This window comes from Convolutriloba macropyga, chromosome 1 (assembly GCF_964194025.1).
Source record: "Convolutriloba macropyga chromosome 1, txConMacr16.3, whole genome shotgun sequence".
Lineage (NCBI taxonomy): Eukaryota > Metazoa > Xenacoelomorpha > Acoela > Convolutidae > Convolutriloba > Convolutriloba macropyga.
Genome location: NC_134468.1, coordinates 28883560 through 28909156, shown reverse-complemented (window position 1 = coordinate 28909156; position 25597 = coordinate 28883560). Strand labels below are relative to the sequence as shown.

Here is a 25597-nt window from a genome sequence, read left to right as displayed (position 1 = left end):
TTAGAGCTATCTGTTTGTTATTGGTGTAATTACTCTCATTTAGTATCCATGAAATGGCTCTTTTGTTGCTTTTCTCGATAAGCTGTTTGGGGCCATGCCTGAGAATAGTATGATAGTACGGGTGTGACAGTCAGTAAAGGCATTCATTTTTTAATTGACACCCTGTCGGTCATGCTGCGTTTTTATGGTAAAAGGCTTTGGTTGCTTTCAAAAGAATTTGGTGGCAGTTACTGCTCAGTTAAGGTTTTTGGGAACAATCAAACCCAGATCCCGCTGACGATCAACCGCTATCTTTTTCGCTTATGAGCAAGAAAATTTTACCCCTAGGTGGATAACTGTCATGTGATTTTGATCGCACCAGTTTTTGATTTCTTCCCTGCTCTTTTTCTAAGTTCCCGATTTCCACTAATCAATTTGATCGGTCTGCGAATTCAAGAGTTTTCAATGAGAGTATCTGAACAAAGGGAATATTTGAAGAAACAGAGCAGAGCACCTAGGATTGACACTTGTTGAACGCGGCTAGTTTTTAGTTTCTTGACGAGGCTCTGTTAGTCTTGACACCGTTTCCTTTCATTTAGATAGCTGTAAATCAACCTTAAAAGATTTCCTCCAATTTCAGACCGCTGTAGTTTTTCAACTAGTTTGTTATTGGGACTTTGTCAAAGGTTTTTGCAGTCTTAGTAGAGGACCGACAACTGTTGTCTCCGCATCATCAAAAGTTTAGAAAAAGTATTAGCTGAATTTTAGCGGACCTTCTCTGTCTAAATCGTCTAAATTCAAATTAGTTTTGAAAGAGATTGTCTTTGCAATAATAATTCTCCTCAAATTTTGCTAATTTTGAAGTTGTGTTCTAACGGTCTACAGATGCAACAAAGTTGGTTGGTTAAAAGGATTGTGAGCGAATGGAAATCAAAGCTTTTGTAGCTTAGTGGTTAAGATTTCATGCTGACAACCTGGGGATTCGTGTTCGAACCCCAGTGGGACAGTTTTTTCGAACCAATAGAACTTTTCTATCCTACGCCCCATTTAGATTAAGTTGCTGCCGTCTGCCTTTTGAGGGCAATTGATCCGACGTCAGTCGGTTTATGTGTAAATTTAATCGGCAGTGCATATCTATACTTTTTTTTATTTGTATACATTGATTTTTCGTCAATGCAATAGTGGCGAAAAAGCTTGGTTTTCAAGTGAAAAGAGCTAAAGGAGGAGATCCAGTCGAGCGCATAACTTATAGTAAAACGATATACGTGCGTTTTCTGGCGACTGCTATGTTCTTGGATATTTTTTTTTGATTATTTAACATTTTTGATGATTTTGGCCTAAACCTTCTCTCTGAAAAGTCATATTTGCACAGCGTTTATTTTCAGAATTGTAAATAAGGTTTTTGAAAACGTTTTCTGCAGCAATACCTAGAAAGCATTTCAGACATATTTTTGAGTAAAATCATAAAAATTCTGAAAAATTAAAAGCGATATCAATTAAAATGCAATGATCGATTTTGTTTGACTATTAGAATTCGTTCGCATTATTTATTTTCAATGGCATATCTATCCTGTTGAGCATAAGGACAATGCAGAAACATCAGTTTTAAATAACGCCCTGTCGGTTATGCTCTGTATTATTTACTAAAAGACTTTGGTTGCTTTCAAAAGTTGGTGGTTGCAGTTACTGCTCCAGTTAAGAGTTTTGGGAACAATCAAACCCAGATCCCGCTGACGATCAACCGGTTGCAGCTCCTAAGTTTTAAGTGCGGCTTTTTCGCTAATGAAAGAGAAAGTTTTACCCCTAGGTGCATTTACTGTCATGTGATTTCGATCGCACCAGTTTTCGATTTCTTCCCCGCTCTTTTTTTAAGTTCCTGATTTACTCTATTCAATTTGAAGTCGTCTTGCGAAACCACAGTTTTCAACGAGAGGAATATCTGAATAAAGGGACTTCTGAAGACACAGCGCAGACGACCTAGGATTGACCCCTGTTGAACGCCGCTAGTTTTTTCTTTTTCGGACGAGGCTCTATTAGTCTTGACGCACCGTTTCCTTTGATTTAGATAGCCTTCAATCAACTTGGATTTTTTCTCCTCTTTCGGACAGCTGTTGTTTTTTAACTAGTTTGTTGTGGGGAATTTGTTAAAGGTTTTTGCAGTCTCAGTTGGTTTTGAAAGAGATTGTCGTTGCAATAATAATTCTCTTCGAGTTTTGCTAATTTTCAAACATGTGCTCTAACGGTCTACAGATGCAACGAAGTTGTTTGGTTGAAGGATTGTGAGCGAATGGAAATCAAAGCTTTTATAGCTTAGTGGTTAAGATTTCTTGCTGACAACCTGGAGATTCGTGTTCGAACCCCAGTGGGGAAGTTTTTTGCACCCATAGAACATTTCTATTATTTGCCCCTTTAAATTAAGTTGCTCCCGTCTGTCTTTTGAGGGCAATTGATCCGACGTCAGTCGGTTTTTGTTTAAATTTGATCGGCAGTTCATATTCATAATTTTTTTTATTTGTGTTCAACATTGTTTTTTCGTCAACAATATGCAATAGGGGCATTCACTGTAGTTGCTTCTTTGTGAATATAAACAGCAGATCACGATTAAGTAAATTTGAAAAAGTCTACAAAATATTGATGGTTTTCCCAAAAGGCGAAAAAGCTTGGTTTTAATGTGAAAAGAGCTAAAGGAGGGGATACAGCCGAGCCAATAAATTATAATAGAACGTGGTATGTGCGTTTTCTGGCGACTGTTTTTTTCTTGTATTTTTTTGGATTATTAAACTTTGATAATTTTGGCCTGAACCTTCTTGTCTGAAAAGTTATATTTGCACAGCGTTTGTTTTCAGAATTGTGAATAACGTTTTTGAAAACATTTTCTGCAGCAATACCTAGAAAGCATTTCAGACATATTTTTTGTGTAATATCATAAAAATTCTGAAAAATTAAATGCGATTCAATCACTTAAAAAAGGCAATGATTAATGTAGTTTGACTATCAGAATTCGTTCGCATTATTAATTTTCAATGGCATATCTTTTTTCTGTTGAGCATAGGGACAATGCAGAAAGAAAAATGTCGAATGAATAATTTAAAATAATGAAAAAGTCGTATGTTTCGTCGTTTTTTTCCAAAAATGTTCTTGCTTGATATGAATCTTGTTGAATGAATCATTTTTGATCCCTTTTAATACTTAGTTTTTTTCTAATAATCAGAAGTCGATTAAATTTATATTTTTTGCAAATATAAGCATTTGATGTGTTAGAAGAGTTGAAATTTTTTAAAAATTTGAACACCATTTTTTCCTCGAAATTAAAAAGTGAAAAGGTTTTCAAGGGATGAAGGTTTTAGAGATTTAAAGTCAAGGTTCTTAATGATATCTTTTGTGTGATATGATTAAATTTTCCTCTCTCCTCTTTGCGAAACTTATTTCAGCTTCCGTCCATTCAATATTTAATCAAAAATCCTTTTTTTATTCGAAAGTCCAAAGCCATAAATGGTGTGAAATTCAACCACGCCTAAAAATTCATGTAGGTGATGTATTGGTCGCAAAAGGCTAGGACTGAAGAAACGCGACGTTGTGCTTCTTTTCAATTATTCTTACTGGTACTAAAATGATGCCCTTTTTATAATTCTAGTGTATTACAATTCAATGGAAACAGAGAAAATCGTCAAAGCTTTCGTTGCGTGACACGCTTGAGTACGATTTGTTGATAGTGCTGAGAGCTATATATTGTATCTGATACATTGTGCAGTCATATTGGCATCCTTTACGTTGTGCTAACTTTATTATCTGGTGATGATGCCATTGAAAATAACTATCTCCCTGAAAAAATCTATCAGTTCAGCATGACGCTTGCTTCCGTGTATTTGTTTGTTTTTTAATGTTCAGTTTCCCTATCAGTTGCAGTTGAATATATAACCGATATGAACTGCGATCAATACCGAAAGTTGTTGGCATGTTAAAAGAGCCGCTTTTTGTTAATGTTGTTGCACCAACTGGTAGGCGTATTATGACTATTTATCTAAGAGAACACAGTGCTATTTGAAAGACAAATTCACTCTATAAGCGAATGCTATTTTCAAATAGTTAATGTATTTTCAAATAGTCATGTTTAGTTGGCTTGTTCGGACCGGCAGAGCTAGATAGAAAATTATGCATACCAATCAAATCATGAAAAAAGAACGCATTGGTGGATTGTTAATTACACTCTTGTACAATTTAGTTACTCGAACTTTGTTAGATATTTTGTACATCGTATTTCCAGAGCCTTGTTTACAAGTATCTTTAAGATATGGCAAGCGATTTGAACGCTTATTTTTTTCTCTTGACCTTTGGTGAATCTGAGAATTCGAAGAAGTCCGTATCAAGGAGTAGCACTAGAAAAACTTCAGAATCCAGTCTTCAATCAACAGGAACGCTAACTGAGCGCAGATCCAGACGGCGCAGAAACCTTCGAAAAATGACTGAAGATCGTCATCTTCGAGAGTTTTTTTGTATCAGAAACTCATCAGCCGGTCGTGAAGTGAAAGATCTAGAGGATGAAGATGCTTCGAAAGACAAGAGAGCGCCTGGTGGTAAGAACCTGAACCAGCACTTGGCTAAACACTTGATGCTCTGCGAGTATGATCCCATGCTACATGAGAGTGAGGATGAGTTATGGTTCGATCGCAACGGTGAGTCTACGCCTCTGTCGTGTATCCTAAAGAAACGTCGGTTTAAATGATGCTGTAAGAATCCATTACTTCTCTTCCTACTCTTTATGATACAGACTGAGTTGGTTCAATTTGATGACATTAGAATTATTGCCCTGTTGCTGGCCCAATGTCTGCTGTATAGAAATGTCATCGGTTTCACGAAAATTAATGCCTCGGCCTAAAAGAGAATCTGAAATTGCGTATTATTCTTAGAGCTATAGACTTTAGAGACTATCAGGTACCATGAGCGACTTTCTTCAAGCAGTAGTGGTTAATGTTCTAGATTGGCTACTGACCAATCGCTCTTTTAATTGCGTACTTCTCGGTGTAATTAAACAAAAATTTCACTGGAAAATTGGTTGCTCTGGAATAACTAACTACGCCTTTGTTTGTTGATTTTTCCTTTAGGAAGTAATATTGCTGCATCTCGGTATGAATGTTTCAATAAAAATAGTTCACCCAGTTTTAATTTTAACGAAATTGTCAAGTAATATAATGATTTTTACTTCAAATAGTATAGCTTCATACAAGTTTCGAACGACATCGGAGTCAACTATGATCCAAATTTCTAAATACTCCTTAAAAACTTTGTATGCTGGTTCAAAAGTACTCGAGTTTTTAGGTTGATTTTAGAGCTAGATTCTCATTAATAGCCGCCGTCAACCTCTCAAACGGCTATTATTTAGGCGCTCTCCTTTTTTTACTACTCAAAGAATTTGAGTTGTATTGGGGCGCTGTCTTTTTATGACTCGAAGAGGAGTATGGAGAAGTCCCTTTTTAATCAATTTTATTGGAGTAAATTTTGAAGCAGGTGAATTTGGAAAAGAGAATGATTTTTTCATATCTCTGTTTTTTAGAGAGTGAGAAATTTGAGGTGTGAAAAAAAATTCTGTAAGCGAGCAAAATTTTTTATTCACGTGGAGCATTTTAAAGCAGTTTTTTTTCAATTTTTTGCTTAAGAGGTTTTTTATGATTTTGTTTTAATTTTAGACTAGTATTGGTAGTGGTTTGAAGGCATCTGGAAATTCATATGAGTTTCATGCTAATTCGGAGGTTTTTCATGTTTTTTGTTGATTTTTGGGCTAATTTGTGCGATTTTTTTGACAATTGTTTTGTTTTACTACCTCATGGTTATTGAGAAAACCCCTATGACTTGAGCCATTTTTATATAACAAGTGGTTACAGTTTTGAGGATATGAAGCATTTTTTGTTGAGAAATATGACAAAAAATGGCGAAAATTGAAACTATTTTTCTTAATTTTTTTGCAGTCTTTCGTTTTTCTTCCGTTTTTAGAGAGGTTTCTTAGCCTATTATGACTTGCCTATTGTCTTGCGAGCATCTGGATATCCCTATGGCTAAAATGAATTTTTCTTTAGATTTATGTGCTTTTGTAATATTAAAAATTTTTTTAACTTTTTTTTACCTGTTTTTTAGACCAATTTGTTTGTAAGAGCTTATTTATTCATGATTTGGCTTCAAGTATTTCAAAAAAATTCTTATAAGTGGCTTTAGTAGGCGTTATATGTTTTGATAAAATGTTTTTGGGCAGAGATAGTTATTTCGGGATCTCAATTTATGACAAAATTGTATCCGATTTTTTTATCATATTTTAACAGATTTGAGTTTCTTGTTTCTACTTTGTTTTATGATTTTGTTTCAAGATAATCATTAATAAGTGGAGTCACGTTTTGTTTGACGAGTAGTTGGATGCTTTTTTAAATGGATTTCCACTTCGAGTCGGTTCCGGAATTCTTCGGGCTATGTGTTAAAGATATGTTCACACATTTTCATGATTTTTGAAGTCAAGTTGGAGAAGTGATTTTGATCACGCCGAAACAGGAAGTGGAGCGAAAAAGCAAGAGGTTTTGTGGCGTGAAATTTTTTCACTCTAATCATAAAGTAGTGAGAAATCTGTGTTTGAGCAAAGTTTTGCTTCCTCGCTAGTGGTTTTTGTTCACATGCGGCAATTTCACTTTAATGTTTACTGTTATTTCGATTTTTGGATGGGACTTTTTTATTGGTTGTCCCAATCCATTCATAGCTTTCTCTAGGCATAAATTTTGTTTGAACCTATTATCACTTTCTCGGTAGTGGTTTTTTTGTTCTAATGCGTCATTTTCTGTTTTTTTATTTTTATCTGATTTTGTTGGAAATGATTGTCCCAATTAACTCATAGTCCGTTCCAGGTCTAGTTTTTTGTTTAATTGATGAAAATTCTTTGAGTTGTATGTCTGGACTGGTCCTGCTAAGTTTAATAGCGGCACAGCGATAGCTGGGGCTATTATTGGCCTTCTCTTGGTTTTTTCAATTTCGTTTTCGCGATTTTTGTTACGACCATATGACGTTACAACCACTTCAAATCTGCTTTTTGTTCATTCGTGCATGCAATTTCAACTAGAGGGCGTGCTTGACGTCTTTTTTCGTTCTTAGTGGAGCGAGTTTTTTGTTCAGTGGCGTTATTAATTTTTTGATCACACTTGACTTGCCTCACTCTCAAAAATGACTTCCTGACTCAAAATTGACTTTTATTTACTTTAATTCATAGAGATAAGGTCAAATAGGTGCGTGTCATTCTAAATGAAGGTTATTTGAGAGCAGCTAATAGAGGCAGCAAAAACTTATGGATTTTAAATCAAAATTTAACCTACCAGCCTTTTATGAAGAGACGAATTTTTGTGCGTCTCTTTTTTTACTGTTTTTTTTTCTGAGACTGCAGATCTACGAAGCTATTGCGGATATTTTCTGGCAATCTGCCAGCTATTTTGTTTTACTTTGTCTAACAGATTTTTGTTTCGTCTCACCCTGCGTCCCGCATTTTGTTTTTTTTAGGTCAATTTCTTCACATGCGGCAATTTCACTTCGGTTTTCATGGTTTTTTATTTGGATCGGATTTTCTAAATTGTTTTTTCAATCGATTCTCAAATCATTCTAGGCTTAGTTTTTAGAATCAAATTCAGTTTTCTCGTGGTTTTTTGACATTGATTTACTGTTCTTTTTTGTTTTTTATCTGATTTTTTTTAGAAATAGTTCGCCCAATTCACTCATAGTCCGTTCTAGATCTAGTTTCTTGTTTACTCCATGAAAATTCTTCGAATTGTAAGTCAGGACTTGTCTTGCTATGTTTTATAAGTTCGCGTTACCTTTTGATCATGTTTTTCGTTTTACATAAGTCACGATTTTCACCTTTGACTTCTGAATTACCTCACTCACTGTTTCAACTTTGTGGATTCTAAATTCTTTACGCATTGATTTACGCAATGTGAATACGGTCAATGTCAAAAGAGCAAAATGAAAAAAAAGAAACGGTATAAACGATGAAGCCCGGTCATTATGTCTTAGTGCATTAGATTATCAAAGTTCATTAGAGCGATTGCTAGCTGATATTAGTATTGAGCTTAATACCCTTCAGCTTAGAAGCTGAAGTAAGTCTAGCGCGTCAACGTCGGCTAATTTGCGGCAATATGCCGCCTATATTTCCACTACTTTTGGCTTGGGTGAAATTGCTAACAATCTACGATTTATGGGCATAAACATAATCAAAAATGAATTTTCAGTGAATTTTTAATTGCTCTTGAATGATGTTTGAAGCCATTATTTCAAAATTCTTCTTTGCAATTTGTTCTTTTACAATTTTGTATGCAAATTTTTGATTGACCGTTTTCCCCGAACATTTTTTTATTTCACTTCTTGAGTGACTGTCCACGCTTGATCTTTTGATTTTATTGATTGATTTGAATTGCGCGGGTTCAGAAATTAAGTATCTTGATAAGAGCCTCCGTACAAGTTTTCTCACCATGAAATTTTCTCAAGCCTCTGCCCCTTCTAAATTGTTTGCCTTGTTACCACACGTTCGACAGTAGTTCGGTCGACGTTAGTCGGTTCATGTTTTCTTCGTATCGTCAAAATTTAGTCATAAACGGAAGTCATTAGCTTTCTCGGGCATCTAAGAAGCAATATTTGTCCATATCATTTTGAACCCTAAAACTAACTCTATTTCACCTGTTTTCAGCAAATATTGTTCAATTCTGAATGACTAAAGCAGACATTTTGTTTTAGAATGATAAGTGATTCGACGTATGAATGGACCATATCGATCAAAAGAACTTGTTTTTTTTTTCAAACTGAATTTTTGTGTTGTTAAAACTTTTATGTTAGTGTTTTATTTTAATTTTGGGGATTATATTGTGGCTGGAAAGTATTGATTCGCTCCAATTTTAGTTTTCTTGCTTTTCAGCATTTTGATTACTATTTTTTGGCATTTTTGTTCCCTCTGTCCGATTTGTGGCTTCAAAATTGCTTTCTTTCAAATGTATGCATGCTTTTGTTGTATGCATGCTTTTCAAATGTATGCTGTCTTTTGTATGCATGCTATAAATTAGATCCGTATTTCAAGTTCATTTTTTAGGCCTAGAACTGGTCGTTCAATGAGCCAGGGTTATATAAGCTCTCTGCCACTTTATAGTTACTCATAATATAACAAGACGTTTTTTTGATATACAATAAATTTTATTAAATCTTCAATCCTTTGAATTAATTGCGTGACATTTTCTTGTATTAATTGCTTGTTTGCTCATAGGACACCATATTTTTTAGTTTTTAATAGCCGCCCTCATCTTCTCAGCCGGCTATTATTGCGCTCGTATTTTTTTACAATTCAAAGAATTTGAATTGTATTGGGGCGCTGTCTTTTTTTACGACTCGAAGAGCAGTATTGGAGAAGTCCTTTTTTTAATCAATTTTATTGGAGTGATTTTTAAAGCGGGAAATGAAACGCGTGAAAAAATTTGGAGTGGTTTTTGTGCTGAACAAAATTGAAGAGTGGAGCGAAAAGAGAGTGGTTTTTGTTCATACCGCTGTTTTTGATAGAGCGATAAATTGATGTGTGAAAAAATTTTTTACGACTCGAAGAGGAGTATTGGAGAAGTCCTTTTTTTTAATCAATTTTATTGGAGTAATTTTTAAAGCGGGAAATGAAACGCGTGAAAAAATTTGGAGTAGTTTTTGTGCTGAACAAAATTGAAGAGTGGAGCGAAAAGAGAGTGGTTTTTGTTCATACCGCTGTCTTTGAGAGAGCGATAAATTGATGTGTGAAAAAATTTTCTCTAAGCGAGCGAATTTTATTTGTGCACATGCGGCCTTTTAAAACCGTTTTTTTGTTATTTTTTTGGTTTAGAGGTCTGATTATGATATTGTGTGATGCTTAGGGTTGTTTTAATAGTGGTTCGCAAGTTTTTGGTCATTAATAAGATTTTTATACCATTTTGCTGGTTTTTCAGCTATTTTGCTGAATTTTAGGCGAATTTTAGCAATTTTTTGCGTTTTGTTTTGTTATAATGCTTTGTAATGGCTTTGAATAGACGCATGTTAGTAACTGAGTTTTTAGATACCAAGTGATTAAATTCTCTTAGGTTGGAAACGATTTTTTTGTTTAGAAAAATGACAATAAACTCAAAAATTTTGAATTATTTTTAATTTTTTGCTGTTTTTCGTTTTTTTTCTAAACTTAGAAAAATTTTTCAGCCTATTCGACTTTCCTATTGTTTTCGAAGTCTTCCAGTACTAATTCGCTCAAATTAACGTTTTTTGGGTCTATGTGCTCCCGTGAAATTAAAAAAAGCTCAATTTTTATGATTTTTTTTTCAATTTTTTTTAAATGCCCTTTGTGTTCTTCAATTTTTTATAGCATTTGGGGATGCCTATAGTCCAAGTTAGTTGTCCTTGATGCGTGTTGATGATTTTGATTTCAGTTTTGAATCATTTTGTTAACGATAATTGAGTAACTTTTATGAAGAGTTCCGCAAATTTTCGTGTTTTTTTCGAATTTTTGCTGAGTTCTTCTGATTGTCTGCTTTTTGCTAGTTTTTAGTGGTCTAGCTTTTGATAGGAGTTTTTCTAGAGGTTTTGTTGAAATATATTTAGTGCACTTTTCAATGACAAATATCACTAACTTTTCTTAAACACTAACTTTTTTTCTATTTTTTTCGTTCTTCGTTTTTACTCATATAAATAAACAATGATTTGGATTGGTGGACACTTGACCAGATATAGTATTAAAAGTTTTTTGAAATAATGATTTGATTTCAGCATAATGGTATTTGATTCATTATTTGAGGCCAATTTTTTTTGTTTTTTTAACAGATAATATTTTTGGTTTTTTTCATTTCCTTTCTTTTACCTTCGTTTTCGTAATTCTTCCGGCTATGTTTTTTTTAAGATCTGTTCACACATTTTCATGATTTTTGAAGTCAAATTGGAGTAGTGATTTTGGTCACGCCGAAACAGGAAGTGGAGCGAAAAAGCGAGTGGTTTTGGGGCGTGAAATTTTTTCGCTCTAAATTTCAAGTAGAGTGAGAAAACGGGGTTTGAACAAAATTTCGCTTTCTCGCTAGTGGTTTTTTGTTCACATGCGGCAATTTCACTTTGATTTTTACAGTTTTTTCGATTTTTTGGATTGGTTTTTTTTCTAAATGGTTTTCCTAATCCATTCATAGTCCGTTCTTTGTCTAGTTTTCTGTTTAGTCAATGAAAATTCTTTGAATTGTACGTCAGGACTTGTCCTGCTATGTTTTTTTACTTCGTCAAACTTTTTTTCGCCTTACCATTTTGCCGCTTTTTCGACATTTGGCGTGAAATCTTTTTGACTTCTCTAGGCTAGTTTCTCTCTTCTCTCATTCTGCTAAAAGTGAATTTGAACATCAGTTGCTAAGCAAAGCAATTCAAAATGAACAGAGTCGGTATAAAAAATTGAAGTTTAGATGCCCGCTATTTGAACGTCGTTCCTTTAAGTCTTAGTTACCAACTCTAATGCGTATTGGTGTTGATAGTAGCCCCTGTAGCCTCTCTCTAAGAAACAGAAGTATGTTCAACTACGAAATGCCATCAAAATATATCGGACTTAAAAAATATTTTTGTCTAAAAATATTTTTTTTTTCAATATATTCTATTCGTTCAATCCCAATCATGCTTATTGGAATCAACGGCGGCTATTTTCCGGCAATCTGCCGGGTATGTTTATCCTTCTGGATATTTATCTATCATGATTTTTTTTTCGCGTTATTTTTTGAAGCATTTAAGATTAATATTTGTGGCAGCGTTTGCTTACGGCCTTTTTTGCAATCCTTTGGCTGTTTATATATCATAACTTTTGTTGACTCTCCATTATTTCTGGAGGCGGTTTAAGTTGATCTTGGTATGCAAAGTTTTTTAACGGGCATTTGCAGTTTCTTTTTCGCTTTGTGCAGGGATGTCTTGGGTCAATATCTAAGGTAGCGTCTAGAAAATATTCGTTGAACTTCGAAGTTCTTTTTCTGTAACACATATGTGAAACAGAAATCTTAGGGACTAATTTTAAATTCTAAAATGGGATGCGCTAGCGAAGTAATGTATTTAATTGCTCTCCAAAAAGCCTTGGACTACTAATTAGTTCATTCGTTTTTTATGCAAACTTTGTGTAACTGATCTGGCTAATAACCGGCTAGGTACGTTATCAGCATCGTGGTTTTTTTACATTTTAAAGAATTCTCAATGTATTTTGACGCTCTTTTTATAAAGATATGTTTTCACTTTACTCGACGTTTGTTTTTGAGTTGTTTTGTTTTGTATCGAGGTTTTAATGTATAATAAAATTAGAGTGATATCTTTATAGTAGTAGGAGTAGCAAAAAGGAGGCAGTTTTGAGGCATGGAATTTTTTCAAACTGCTTTTACTGGTCATTGTGATGATTGTAAACAAATTTCCGGTTTTGAGTAAGTTGTTTTTTTTCACCTGTCACCATTTATGTTGTTTTAACTTTTTCAATATTTTTAATTTACCATTTTAAGACGTTATACATGCGTACTAATGCCCCATAGTTGCAGTTTCTGAATTGTTTAAAGGGCAGCGAATAGTTTGTTACTTGAAAACTATTTGTTTTTATAAATTGCTTTCGAACGAAGTTTGAGGCAATTTTTGCAAAGATGTGATTTTCATGCAATTTTTTTGATTGACCGTTTTTGCGGTTGTGTTCTAGAACCTTCTTTCACTAACTAAATCACTTCTCACGCTTCACCTCTTCAGTTTTGAGTGATCTCATTTGCTCGTTTTTGTTGCTAATATATAATCTGTTGTGAGTGGTTGAGGATTGAAAGCGTTGCAGCTGAGTGGTTAATGTTTCAGACTGCTATCCTGGAGGTTGCGCATTCGAACTACTATGTGGTCGTAGTTTTTGAACGCATAAGAATTTCTAAGCTACGCCCCTAAATTAAAACCTCAGCCTGTCGTCGGAGAGCAATTCATCCGACGTTGGTCGGTTTGTTATATTTCTCTTGATTATTTGAACTTTGCTCAATTTCGTGGCCCTTTTTCCTTTTATTGCCCTGTTTGTTTACACTTGCTCTCTAATGCTCTCTCAAGAGTTTGAATTGTATTAGGGCGCTGTCTCTTTTAAGATTCGAAGAGTCTTTGTTTTTTTGATAAGTGAGCGTCCAAGAAAACCGGAAGTTCAGGAGTGAATAAAGTATGTTAAAGTTGTTTCAGTTAACAAAGTCGAAACGAAGAGAGAGCGTGGTTTTTTTGTTCAAGCCTTCTTTTGAAACTGAACGAAGAACGTATGTGAAAAAAATTTTTGCTAATCATTTAAATTATTTTGTTCGTGCGGCTTTTTTAGACTTCTTTTGTTGTCTTAGTGGTTATTAGTTGCTCTTGAACGAAGTTCATAGCAATTATTGTAAACGTGTGTGTCTTTTGTATGCAAATTTTTTGCTTGATAATTTTGCGCTTTCCTAGAACATTCTTTGACTTCTCAAGTGACTTTTTCTCACTTTCGTTCTTCATTTTTGAGTGATCTCTATTGCTACGAAGTAAAGCATATATAAAATCGGTTGTAGAAAAGCAGAGGTAAGTGTTTCGTAGCACAGTGGTTAGTGCTTCAGGCTGTAGATCGGGAGGTCAGTGGTTCGAATCTCGGCGGGGGACAGGTTTTTTTTGCACCCGTAAAGAAAAATTCGTCTAGGCAACAGCCCCTGAATTAAATTGACCTGGCTGTCGTTCAAGAGCAATTCCTCCGACATTTGTCGGTTTATGTTTTTAGACTAAAGTTCTAGTTTTAAAGTTTTTTGGATAGCTTTTCGAAGATTTTTGGTTAATAAAGTGAGTGTTACGCAAATTTGATTGTTTTGCAACTAATTCTCCGCTTTTAACGCTATTTTAGCGATTTGTGGCCTATTTTTGTATTGTATTGCTTTTACTTGTCACTATAAGCTTAATGCCCGTGCGCAATTTGTTTCTTTAAATTTTGACCAAAATCGCAGAAATTTGGTTAAATTTTTCGAAATTTCGTTGTTTTAATTTTTTTCCAAATTGAGTTTTCTTTGCTTTTTTCGCCTTGTCCGAATTGCTGTGAGCAATTAAGATGTCTCGATTACTTGAAATATTTTCTTCCCTTTGTATTTGATCTTTTACAAACTGAGAAGTTAATTGAATTTTTGTTTTTTTTACTTTTGATTACTTTTTAGTAATATTTTGTTTTTATTCAATTAATTTAGTCTTTACTCTTCTTTGATGCCCACTGTGATCAGAAATTAGAAATTTGACAGGCTGACTTTTTGGTGAAGGTACCTTCGAGTCTTTTCCGGAATTCTTTCGGCTATGTTAAAGATCTATGCACATATTTTATTGATTTTTGAGGTCAATGAAGTGATGAATTTGGTCAGCCAAAAAAAAGTGGAGCGATAAATTGAGTGGTTTCGCGGACTAATTTTTTTCATTCCAATTGCAAAGTAGAGTGAGAAAATGGTCTTTGAACAAAATTTCGCTTTCTCTTGTGGTTTTTTGTTCACATGCGGCAGTTTAATTTTGATTTTTGCTGTTTTTTGATCAGATTTCTTTCTTTTTGATCCATTTTTGTCCATTCTAGGTCTAGTGTTTTGTTTATTCAGTGAAAATTCTTTGAATTGTATCGGACTTGTCCTGTTTTTGTGCTTTACCTTAGTTCACAGCTTGTTCACGTTTTGCGTGAAATCCTTTTTGACTGCTCTAGGCTAGTTTCATTCTTCGCTCATTCTGATCAAAGTGCTTTTAAACAGCAGTTACTCGGCAAAGCAATCTAAAATTAACAGAATTAGTATCGGTAAACCAAATCCAAAATAGCTACTTCGGCTTAGTTGTTATACGTCTTAGCTAACATCTCTAATGCTGTTTGGCATTGATTCTAGCCCCCTTATCCTCTTATTAAGAAGCAAGAGTATGTCTAATTCTTAAAAATGTTTATGTACAACAATCAATTTATTTAAATGCTCTTGAACGAAGTTCATAGCAATTATTGTAAACGTGTTGGTCTTTTTCTATGCGAATTTTTTGCTTGATCATTTTTGCACTTTTCTTCTAGAACATTCTTTGACTTCTCAACTGTGACGTTTCACGCTTTTGTTCTTCATTTTTGAGTGATCTCTATTGTTCTCACTCCGAAGTAAAGCTTGTTGCTAAATTAAAATCGATTTCTGCATATTAGAAAGAAGGGCCTGATAGCCTAGTGTGCAGTGCTTCAGGTTAGGGATCGGTAGGTCGATGGTTCAAATCCCTTCGGGGTAAACTATTTTTGCACCCATAAAGAATAATTTACCTAGGCTACAGCGCCTGGATTAAGTTGCCTCGCCTGTTGTTCAAGAGCAATTCTTCCGAAATTCGTCGGGTTATGTGTTAGTGGGTTCCGACATTAGTCGGTGTTATGAGAATCAACGGCGGCTTTTTTCGGGTATTTTCTTTGATTTTTGTGAGGTCAATTTTTTTGATTGACATTATTTGGAGACATTCTCTGTTTTACCTCGTGGAGGTAGTACACGAATGAAAATTGTGCACCTGCTTACTTCAGCGTTTCGCCATAAACCTCCTTAAGTCCGGCTGAGATTTTGCAGCAGTGCAATTTCGCTCGTCTGCTAATCTCTGTCTGAGAGAAACTGGCGTTAGTTTATTGTTAGGGAAGATTTTAAAACTGATAGCTGTGCACTCAATTCCACTATTGTGGAGATGCTTCAAAGTTGGACACGGCAAATATGGGATCTATTTTTAAAACTGTTCGTTGCCATATTTTGATAGAATTGGATGGATTATCTTTTGTGTTTGCGTATGGCTTGTGTCTTTAAATGGCGTGTGAACCATATGGTACATGCACATTGCGTAGCTAGTTTAATAGTTTGTTAATAAGCGAGGATTCCATTTAACTCAACCGTTTTTTTCCAACTATTTTGAAGAGAGCTAGCATAGCTCTCTATCTATTGATCTGTCAGCTATTGTTACTGTTGTTTTGTATACGCAGCTTCCATTAGAATTAAATTAATATTCAAACAACTCTTCATGTTATCTACTGTGTTCCACGGTGTATAATTTTCTGCGTCAAACTTCTGTTGTTTTATGGGTCAAACTAAGCACTATAGTTTTATCGCATTCTTTGAGCGCATTAAATTTTATTACAGTACTACTTTTCGTTCAGCATGCTTGATATTGTAATTTGGAACCAAAATCAGGCTCGATTTTATTTTCTGACGCCTGATTGATGCTGCTGTTGTATCTGAAGTCAACGCGCATAGAAGACTTGTGCCCTCTGATTTTCTTTTCTAATACTACGTTTAATGACTAATAAAGAAAAATTATTCCCTTGCACTGAATCAATGGCAACTAAAAGCAATCGCAAGAAGGATTCAGAGAAGGATTCCAAAGTTGACGACGATAATGATTTCGACCTTGTGGCCATGGGATCCAGTTTGTGGGAGCGCATTATTTTGATGGCAAGATTTGCGGACAACGACAAGTGCCACGAAGCTGCAGGCTGTGAAACATGTGCCAAATCAGACAAAAGTGGATCCAAAATGTCCTCAGCTGGAAGCGAATTTGAGGACGTTGAAGTTAATCAGTTGAACATCGTCAAGTCCAATTACGGCGGTGATGTCATTTGCGAGGGCGTTGAGGACGTTATTGACGGTAAAAGTGACCTGATAAGTGAGGCAAGTGGCGGATTGCATCTGAATGAGTCAAAGTCGGTTTGCAGTAGCTCGCTGTGTAACGACACCCTCGATGACGTCATGACTGATTTGGAGGAAGATTTGGAAGAGAATTTTAATAGCAAATTGCGTGATGATGACAAATTAAGCGATTTCTTTTTCAATTATGATTTGAGCAAACAAGTCCTGGAGGCTTACAACGATATCACTTCTTCAGTTTTGCCCTTTATGAAAAACTTTGAAAATGAAAGTGGTACTGGAATGCGAAACCCAAAGCGGAGTTCTAACAGCACTGCGTCGTGGGAGGCAATGACTTGTAGTAATATGGAGTTGTCCATAGATACTACGCAAGATACCAGTGGCTATAATTCGCAGACCACAAGTATCATTTCCAAGTCGTCGGCTGTAATTCGACAGTGGGATGATTTATCACCTAATGCTGATGCAGCTGTGCTTTACAATGGCAAGTGGGCGCTTTATTTTGTTTGGAGCATTTTTATTTCAAAAGACGTAAACTGGCGGATGTTAGCCTGCTTTTGAAGTATCAAAATTTGTGAGATTAAGGTGCTGTTGTAGTGACTACTGCTTCGGCTTACAGACCATTTTTTCAACATCAGTGCTGGATGTTGACACCAGCTAATTGATTCTCAATTTAGGGCTTTGTTAATTGAAATGTTATTTGTCACTGCCTTTTATTTAGCATGTCATTTATCATTGCCTTTACTTTTAATCCTATTGCTAAGTTCCTGTTATCATGACAAAGCTGTGCAAAGTCAAAATCTCCTCTTTTCTGTTTTGTTCTGTAATTTTTTTCTGCTCCTGCTCGCGTCGTTAACTGTACCATTGTTCCCCCATGGCGTATTCGTAAACTTCAAATTTGCTCGACAAATGATGCCCATTATTTTATTGTTCCACACTTTTCAGATGCTCACAGAATTCATGGATCGATAATAACTTTGTTTTAATTTAGGCCTAGACGACTGGGACATTATTCAGAGCTCTGATGTCAGCTATTATCGCAACAGTCCGTACTCCCCTGGTGCTCTCTCCCCAAACAGACACAGTAACAGACCAGATGGGTTCACGGGAGGGGGAGGAGGAGGGACAGGAGTGAACGGAGGAGACAATGGGGGCGTGGGAACAGGAGGGGCAGCTTCTGCTGAGACTCGAAGTCTTCTGCAGAATCCGATTGAGGAGACTCTGAGTCGAATGAGCAGGGCTCTCAACATGGGTGACAAGCGTGACCATGGGTGAGTTTGCGTTTTATGTCGTGGCTTTTTAAATTGGTGCACTCTGATAACAGCACTATCGAATAACAGATTCGAAACATTATTTCCAACTGTTTTCTGTTGCATTTTAAAAATGGTATGGCTTCTATGGTTCTTAGACAAAACAATGCCTATTAAAATAGTCTTAAGAAAACAGCAGAAACGTCCCAGACAAAATACGTCGTGTTTAATATCGAAACAAATGCAAATTATATCTACAAACAATTATCAGATAGAACTTTTCAGGAATATTTTGCTATTTGTGACTGTCTTGTATGGGACGGTTTTGCGTATTTATGTTATCAAGTTTCAAGTTAGATCTGACAAAAAGGTTCATTGTGGTGCTAAAAGCTTAAAATTGAAGGGTCAAAATGACGAAAATTATATCCATAAAGCGTTAATATAATATAAAGTAAATACATGAATATAAATATGAAGCGGTTATAAAAGTTATTTTTTGTTTGCATGACTATTGAAGTTTATTGACAGGACTATTTTGCCTTTTACGTGGTCTATTTTCATGTCGTTGCTTGCTGAATTTGTTGCCATATATTTGCACTTGAAAAAATCAAAGCACCGTTTGCTTTTGCTACTGCTTTTCAACAAATTTTGTGTGCGTGACGTCATTTGTTACACCCTTCTGGCTGAGTGTTATGCTTTTGTCTGACTCTAGTTCGACCATTCTTGACTTATGGCTTTTTTGTCCTAAAGACCTTCACTCACTAACTGTAATTTGAGGACAACGGACTTTAAATAAAAGGTTTATAGAGTAAACTCCAATTGTTGCTCTCAATTTCAGCATGCGCAATCGATCGAAAAAAACCTTCCAAATTACATTTTTTGCAACTAAGCAGCAAAAATATTCGTCAATATTTATAAACGCTTTTCCCTTGGGCAAGTTCTTCAGCCATTTTACACCGATCCCTAGTTAAAATAGAAAGTTGTATCATGAGAAATCTCGAAGAATTTGATCATTTTTGTGATAGCTGTTATTTATTCGGACGACTGTTATAGGGCTATTAAATGGAAGAGGATAGTTGGAAGCGTTTTTTATGAATAAGTTGGTTAGAATTTATTTGAAAAACATACCGCACGATGAAAGTCTTTGGGCTAACCTGCTGAATAATGTTTCATGCGGTTTTTCGTACTACCGACTTATCACCCGTTTTCCTCTGACAAAAAAATTTCGTCACGTTTCGTCTTGGGAAAGGGGATAAAATGCGATAAAACCAGAAGGTATCTAGTTGCAGGGCAGTTGCCTGAGTATTTTATAAGTACGTGATTCACCAAAACTGTTGATTAATTGCTCTCAAACGAAGTTTGTAGCAATTATATTAGTCCTGTCGGTCTTTTTTTATGCGATTTTTCGCTTGACTGATTTTTCGTCTGACTCTTTTGACTTTTCGTCCTCAAAAACGGGATAAACAGGTAGCGCACAGCGGGCATTAATTGCTCTTAGAGCCTTTGAGCTCTGTTTCAGCTCAAACTGTTTTGAAGACTTATACTTATGATGTGAAGGGCGGTTCTTAGCGGTTGAAGGAAGACACCCCCACTGTTGACCCCCACTTATATTGGCCCACCCCCCCCCCCGCGATGTTGCCCCCTTGCCCCCACCCCCCTGTTGCCCAGCCCCTCCCTCCCCATCAGCAATTTTTTAAAACATTTACAATTTTTTCATTTTAATCTTTTTCGAATTTTTATCATTTTTTTCGGCACCAGGGGACTAGGGACCTCCTTCACGGTTTGATGATCAGCTGTCGCATAGTTTTTAGACTTAAAAGAATGGTTATCAATATTTTAATGACTCCAGTTTTAGCAATTTTTTTGATAAATTTTAATTCAAATTTTCGGAAAATTATTGTCATGTTCCAAATTTATGAATCTTTGAGCCAGTGAAACTATTTAAAGCTTGAAATATGGATATTTGATAGTCTCTTGAGACAGTGAAATGGTTTTGAAGATTTTAATATCGTGAATTTTAGCAAGATTTTGTTAAAATTTGCGACTTTTTTCAAAATTTTTTAATATTTTTTTGTCCTTTTCTGAGTTTTGCGATCATTACTGGCCAACGAAGGTTTTCAAGTCTTGCCGATGGGTTACCTGACATAACTCCAGAGACAAAAAATAGTTTTGAACGTTTTAACTGCGAAATCTGGACGCTTTTCGTTTAAATTTTTCAATATTTTTCAAGTTTTTAAAATATCAGATTTTATTTGATTTATTTACTAACAAGGCAAGAAAACTAAAAGTAGCAGAGTCGAATCAAGCAAAAGCCAGCCTCACTAAACTGTGGCTAGCTACCGACGAAGCCAACCGCTCGTCGGTCGTTTGAGAGCAATTCGCCCGACGTTAGTCGGTTATGTTATAAATTCATGGTGTGAAGAACTGTTATTTGAGTTTTAGACCACCACCACCACCTCGCTAACACCAAACGCTGATGCTTAACTTAAATTTACGTTGAAAGGGGCAGTTTTATGTGGTTTGGATACTCCAGTGCCTTTTGCCCCAACCCTCATTTTCCCCCATGCAACCTCTAGCCCTGTGAAGTTAGGCTCCCCAGGCTTGATTTGAAGCTTTGTTTGCCCAATTTTATTTGACAGACCTGAATAATTACTCTCGATCAGAATTTGAAGCATTTGCTGTAAACGTGTGTGTCTTTTTTTCATGCAAAAATGTTGTGCTGGATCGTTTTAGCGCGTATGTTCTAGAACTTCTCTTTCAAGCGACTTTTTTTTCACGCATTATCAGATAAAAATTCTATAACTCTACCTTTTGTTGTTAATTTCTCGGCCAAAGATACACTGCTTCCCAAAAGCATCACACGACTAGGTGGAAAAGGCTTTCGCTGTGCTTTCAAGTGTGAATGTGAATTAGTTCTTTCAAGTAATTATTTCATATTTTAGAACAATTTAATATTATTAATTGCCCTCAAATGAAGTTTGTAGCAATTATATTAGTCCTGTTGGTCTTTTTATGATTCGAAGAGGAGTATTGGTATTCTACAAGTTTTTAAGCTGAAGTCTTGACTTGAAATTTGACTTTTGTTTTTGAACATTGAGTTCTGTTTTAGAACGTTGACTTCTGTTTTCGAACAATTGACTTTAAAAAGTATGTGAGTTTGTAATGTATAGTAATTAAGAGCTGTTTTAAAATTCAAGTTTAAAGGAGCATTTCGAGATTTTTTAATCCCATATGAGTTCCTCCAAGCTATCTAACTAAACTACTCCTTCTGGTCCCAACTAGACCCCCCACACCTACCCACATACACTCCCACGCGTACCCCCAAACCTACCCCTACCCGATCTATCCCGCACCTACCTACCACCATTTCTCACTAAAAATTGATTTTTTTTCACACAATATATCTTTTTCTGTTTTAATATTTCTGATATAGGTAGGGTACGATAAGCGTTTTTATTGCACGGCTCTTCGAGTCCTTTCCGGTATTCTACCGGCTATGTTTTTTATGCAATTTTTCACTTGACCGATTTTTCGTTTGATCCATTTGATCTTTCGTCCTCAAAAACGGGATAAACAGGTAGCTACCAGCTAGTATTAAGTTCTCTTAGAGAGTTTCAGCTCACTAGTCTCCAAGTAAGCGATTCACAAAAATTGTTTTGGAAACTTATACTTATGGTGTCAAGTGCGGCTCTTAGAGGTTACCCCCCCCCCCAACATTAACCCCGCCCCCTCCCCACAACAACCCCTTCACTTCACCCACCAAACCCCCAGCCCCCTCCAATCCCCACGCTTGCACATCGATCAGGCCGTAAGGGACAGTGCAGCCAAAGTGCACCCTCTCACACCGTTGCCCCCATCAGTCCCCCGGCTGCGCTCACCTCACGCCCCTTCAATTAAGCTAAAGCTAGCCTCACTAAACCGCGGCTAGCTATTGATGAAGCCCAACCGTTCGCTGGTCGTTTGAAAGCAAATTGACCGACGTTAGTTGGTTATGTTCTAAATTGCTAACTTTCCGAAAGTAAGTCTGTTGCTCTAAAAGGTCGTTTGTGAGCGCTTAGATAGTTAAGAGGGTATAGCTTAATATTTAAGGTCTTCGACTACCATCCAGGAGATTTGGTTTTGAACCCCCCTGGGGTCTTTTGCACCTAAAAACCTAAAAAGACCTAAACATTTTCTGAGACACACCCTCTAAATTCAATTGCCCGGCTGTCTTTTGCGAGTAATTCATCCGAGGTGTGTCCGTTGGTTTTATTTTTGTCCAAAGCAGTTTGAGTGGCCTATGTGGTTCTAAATGATGATTTTTTTTTGTTTTTTCCTTGATCTTTGTGCAGTATTAACCTCAGATAAATAGCAAAGTTTTATGAAAACATCTTAAATCCCTCTTTTTAATTTCTTCGCATATATCAGATTTTTGTCTATTTATTAAGGTTTTCTATTGCTCTCGTGTAAGTGTATGGCATAGCGAAGTGTGAATCAATTGTCGTCAACAAGTGTGTCGTGACTGTGCTAAAAGAAATTGGTAGGGCAATCAGTCTCTGAGTAGCTCTCTTAAGAGATTTACTCGGCTCTGAGTGTACGATTCAGAAGCTGCTGACTGAGGCAACTTTGGGGAGCTATATATTCATGGTTTGAAGGTCGATTTTGGACCCTTCGCTCATTTTTAACTCTTTCCACGTGTACCTCGACAACCACCCTCGGTCTGAGGCTAACATCCTTATGCTGAAGCTAGCTTCACCCAAGTTAAAGAGCAATTCTTGCAGCGGTGGTTGGCAATGTTTTATAATGGCGTTTGCTCTTGCAATGGCAATCATTTATAATGTCGATCATTTTCTTGAGGTTTCTCCTTCGGCTATTTATCATTTTTCGTCTTTTTTTAATCAGTTTTCCTTTTGCGTTAGTCATAGAGGCTGCAAAGATTGATTAAAATTTTAGCATGCACGCTCGAACCCTATGTATCAGAAAAGTGTCGGCTTGAAAAAAGTTATAAAAAGTTAATTGAACAAAAATCGTATCCATTCTGTCTCATTTATTCATATTGGTATTCATTTCACTGTTGCTTCAATAGCAATGTTAATTTATTTTTTTTGCAATTAGTTGGGTTAAGTTGGGATGGTGGAAAGGGTTCGGATTCGTAATGTTCATGATAATATCTCAATTTTGTGATAAATTGATTTTAGGCTGGTTGATCTAATAGTTCCTTGAGTCTATTCTACTTAAATTATTTTACCGGTCTACATGTAAACTATGGAAATATGCATAACGAATGCTCTCTGATTCAGCGGTATTCTGTTTCTGTTGTCTGAGCTCAAAGGTGAACTGGATTTGGTACTGGTTTAACTTTAACAAACTCTATTTGTAGAACGCGTAGCTGGTGAAGGCTGTTTGTCGAATGCGTATGCTGTTAAACATATGTCTGACCTGTTAAAAATTTGACGTCTGACACTGCGCAAACATTAAAACTTGCGTAGGATAACATCTCTTACAGTGCTCGCCAGAAACCAGATTGAATTAATTTTTCCAGTGGATATCCTGTGGCTGGCTCTTTCTGCAGTGTCAAATAGATCATTTAGCTGGGCTGTAAAATACAGCAGAAGAGCGTTTAATGGCATTGTTCTGTAATATGATGTTCTTTGTTAATAGCCGCCATCATCTTCTCAGCCGGCTATTATTGCGCTCGTAATTTTTTTACAATTCAAAGAATTTGAATTGTATTGGGGCGCTGTCTTTTTTTTACGACTCGAAGAGGAGTATTGTTTTTCTTAAGGTTTTTACGACTCGAAGAGGAGTATTGGTTTTCTCTCGGTTTTTACGACTCGAAGAAGAGTATTGGTTTTCTTAAGGTTTTTTTTTTTCACAGGAAGTAGATTTGTTCACGCGGCATTTTGACCTAAAAGCAAAAGTGAGAAAAGCTGTCTTGGTGAACAGATTTTTGCTAAGCGAGAGAAGTTTTTTGATCATGCGCTGCGCTTAGTGAATGACTTTTTGACTTTGAAAAATAGTTTTTGACTGAATTGCACATACAGATAACCGTTTTTAGCCGTTTTTTCGTCTAAGTTGTCCAATTTTATTGCTTTTAATTTGGTTTCTTAAAGAAATAAATTTTATTCAATACTATATTGAAATGTCAACCTCGGAAATTGATACCACAGTGTTTTGCAGAGCCTGAAAATGCGCTTCAAATTGAAAATTGGCACATAATTTTTGATTTTTTTAAGTTAATTTTTGGTTTTTTTTTATTAATTTCTTCATTTTTGGATCTTTTAACCGTCTTTTTGTCAAAAATCAGTTAATATGGCAACTTCCTTTTGATAATTTTTTTGCTGAACGCCTCTTTCTTCCTTGATGTAATTTTGTTTTATAAAATTACATATGCTAATCCGATTTTGGTAGTTTTTTTTGCGATTTTTGTCTCTTTTTTTTTGTATTTTGGTTTTAATTGCTAGAAATAGTCTTTTTTGTGCAACATGAGGGAACTTAATTTCGTTTTAAAAAATTCAATCTTTTTTTCACGTTAAGTTAAAAACTGAAAAACAGTTAAAACTTTTTCATAAATGCAGACTTAAAAGTTTTTTACCTTTTTTTGCAAAATGTTTCAATGATTCGTGTTTATGGATTCTGCTTTTCCCTATCTCTTTGTTCTCCTCAGGGTGATAGATCTTTGTATGGGATGACTAGTTATCATTCCTATGTCTTGAACGGTGAAAAATGAAATGTACTTGTTTTCTTGATTTTTTTAATTTTGATTTTTAACTTTCAAAAATCAGGAATGTCTTTTTGATGCAGTGTTCCTTACATTGTGCCCATATTCTTCACATAATAGTTAGTATCATTCTAGCTTTGTCTTTGTACCTACTTTTATTTTCTGTAAATTGATTTTTTCAGTTGTTAAAGAATGAACGATTTCAGCTTTTTCTTAGATTTTGGTCATTTCTTTGGTTTGCAATTGATTTCTTTCAACATATAGCAGTACTGAGAGTTTGCTAGCAAGCCTTTTCCAAAATTTCCACTTACTATTTACTCTTTACTTTTACTATTTACTGCAACTTTTTTCCGGCCTTGGTATTAATTTTAACATTTTTTTGCTTTTGAATATTCTGCTGCTTATGTCTTCTATAATCAATTTAACCTTTGAATTAGTATGAACTCATGTTGACTAGCATATGTACAACAAGCAACAACTTTGTGTTTGAAGTGAGTGATTGGAGTGATTAGAAGTGTAATTATAGTGGTTTTCTGATTCTTAAATGTGAGCTTTCTTTTTTGAAAATATTTAACTAACTTAGTTTCTAAGATTATTATCTACCGTTTGCTTTCGCGATTTTTTTGAGATTAGAATCATGAATTATTTGAGGGCAATTGATAGCCTTGTCCATTTTTTCAACCTATCAGTTTTTTGACCATCTTAATTATTTCGGATTTTTTAACGTTACCAAACGTTTTTAATAACATAAATTTTTGCTGCATTTTGTTTCTCCTGGTGACATTGGTTTAAGTTTCACCAGTTTTTAGAGCAGTCCTGGGGAGGTAATGAATTTATGGTTTAATGCAAAAGGTAATGGCTTCCGCTGCAATTACGGTGTTGTTAGTGAAGTTTTGACGCTTCGAGTCGCTTCCAGAATTCTTCCGGCTATGTTTTTTTTTTACAGGAAGTAGATTTGTTCACGCGGCATTTTGACCTAAAAGCGAAAGTGAGAAAAGCTGTTTTGGTGAACAGATTTTCGC

At 35.5% G+C, this 25597-nt stretch overlaps 1 protein-coding gene across 4 annotated transcripts in view; it reads left to right on the top strand.

Moving 5' to 3' along the window:
- The window catches only part of LOC142337663 (uncharacterized), a 454746-nt gene that overhangs the window by 411920 nt on the left and 17229 nt on the right, over positions 1 to 25597 (top strand). For 2 of the 4 annotated variants that reach the window (XM_075387099.1, XM_075387108.1), the window contains exon 5: positions 17617 to 17896. In XM_075387099.1, the coding sequence (XP_075243214.1) occupies positions 17617 to 17896 (280 nt within the window). Of the gene's footprint in view, positions 1 to 3985; positions 4653 to 15576; positions 17110 to 17616; positions 17897 to 25597 lie in introns of those variants that run through there. The other 2 variants (XM_075387089.1, XM_075387080.1) reach the window with 2 other exon arrangements.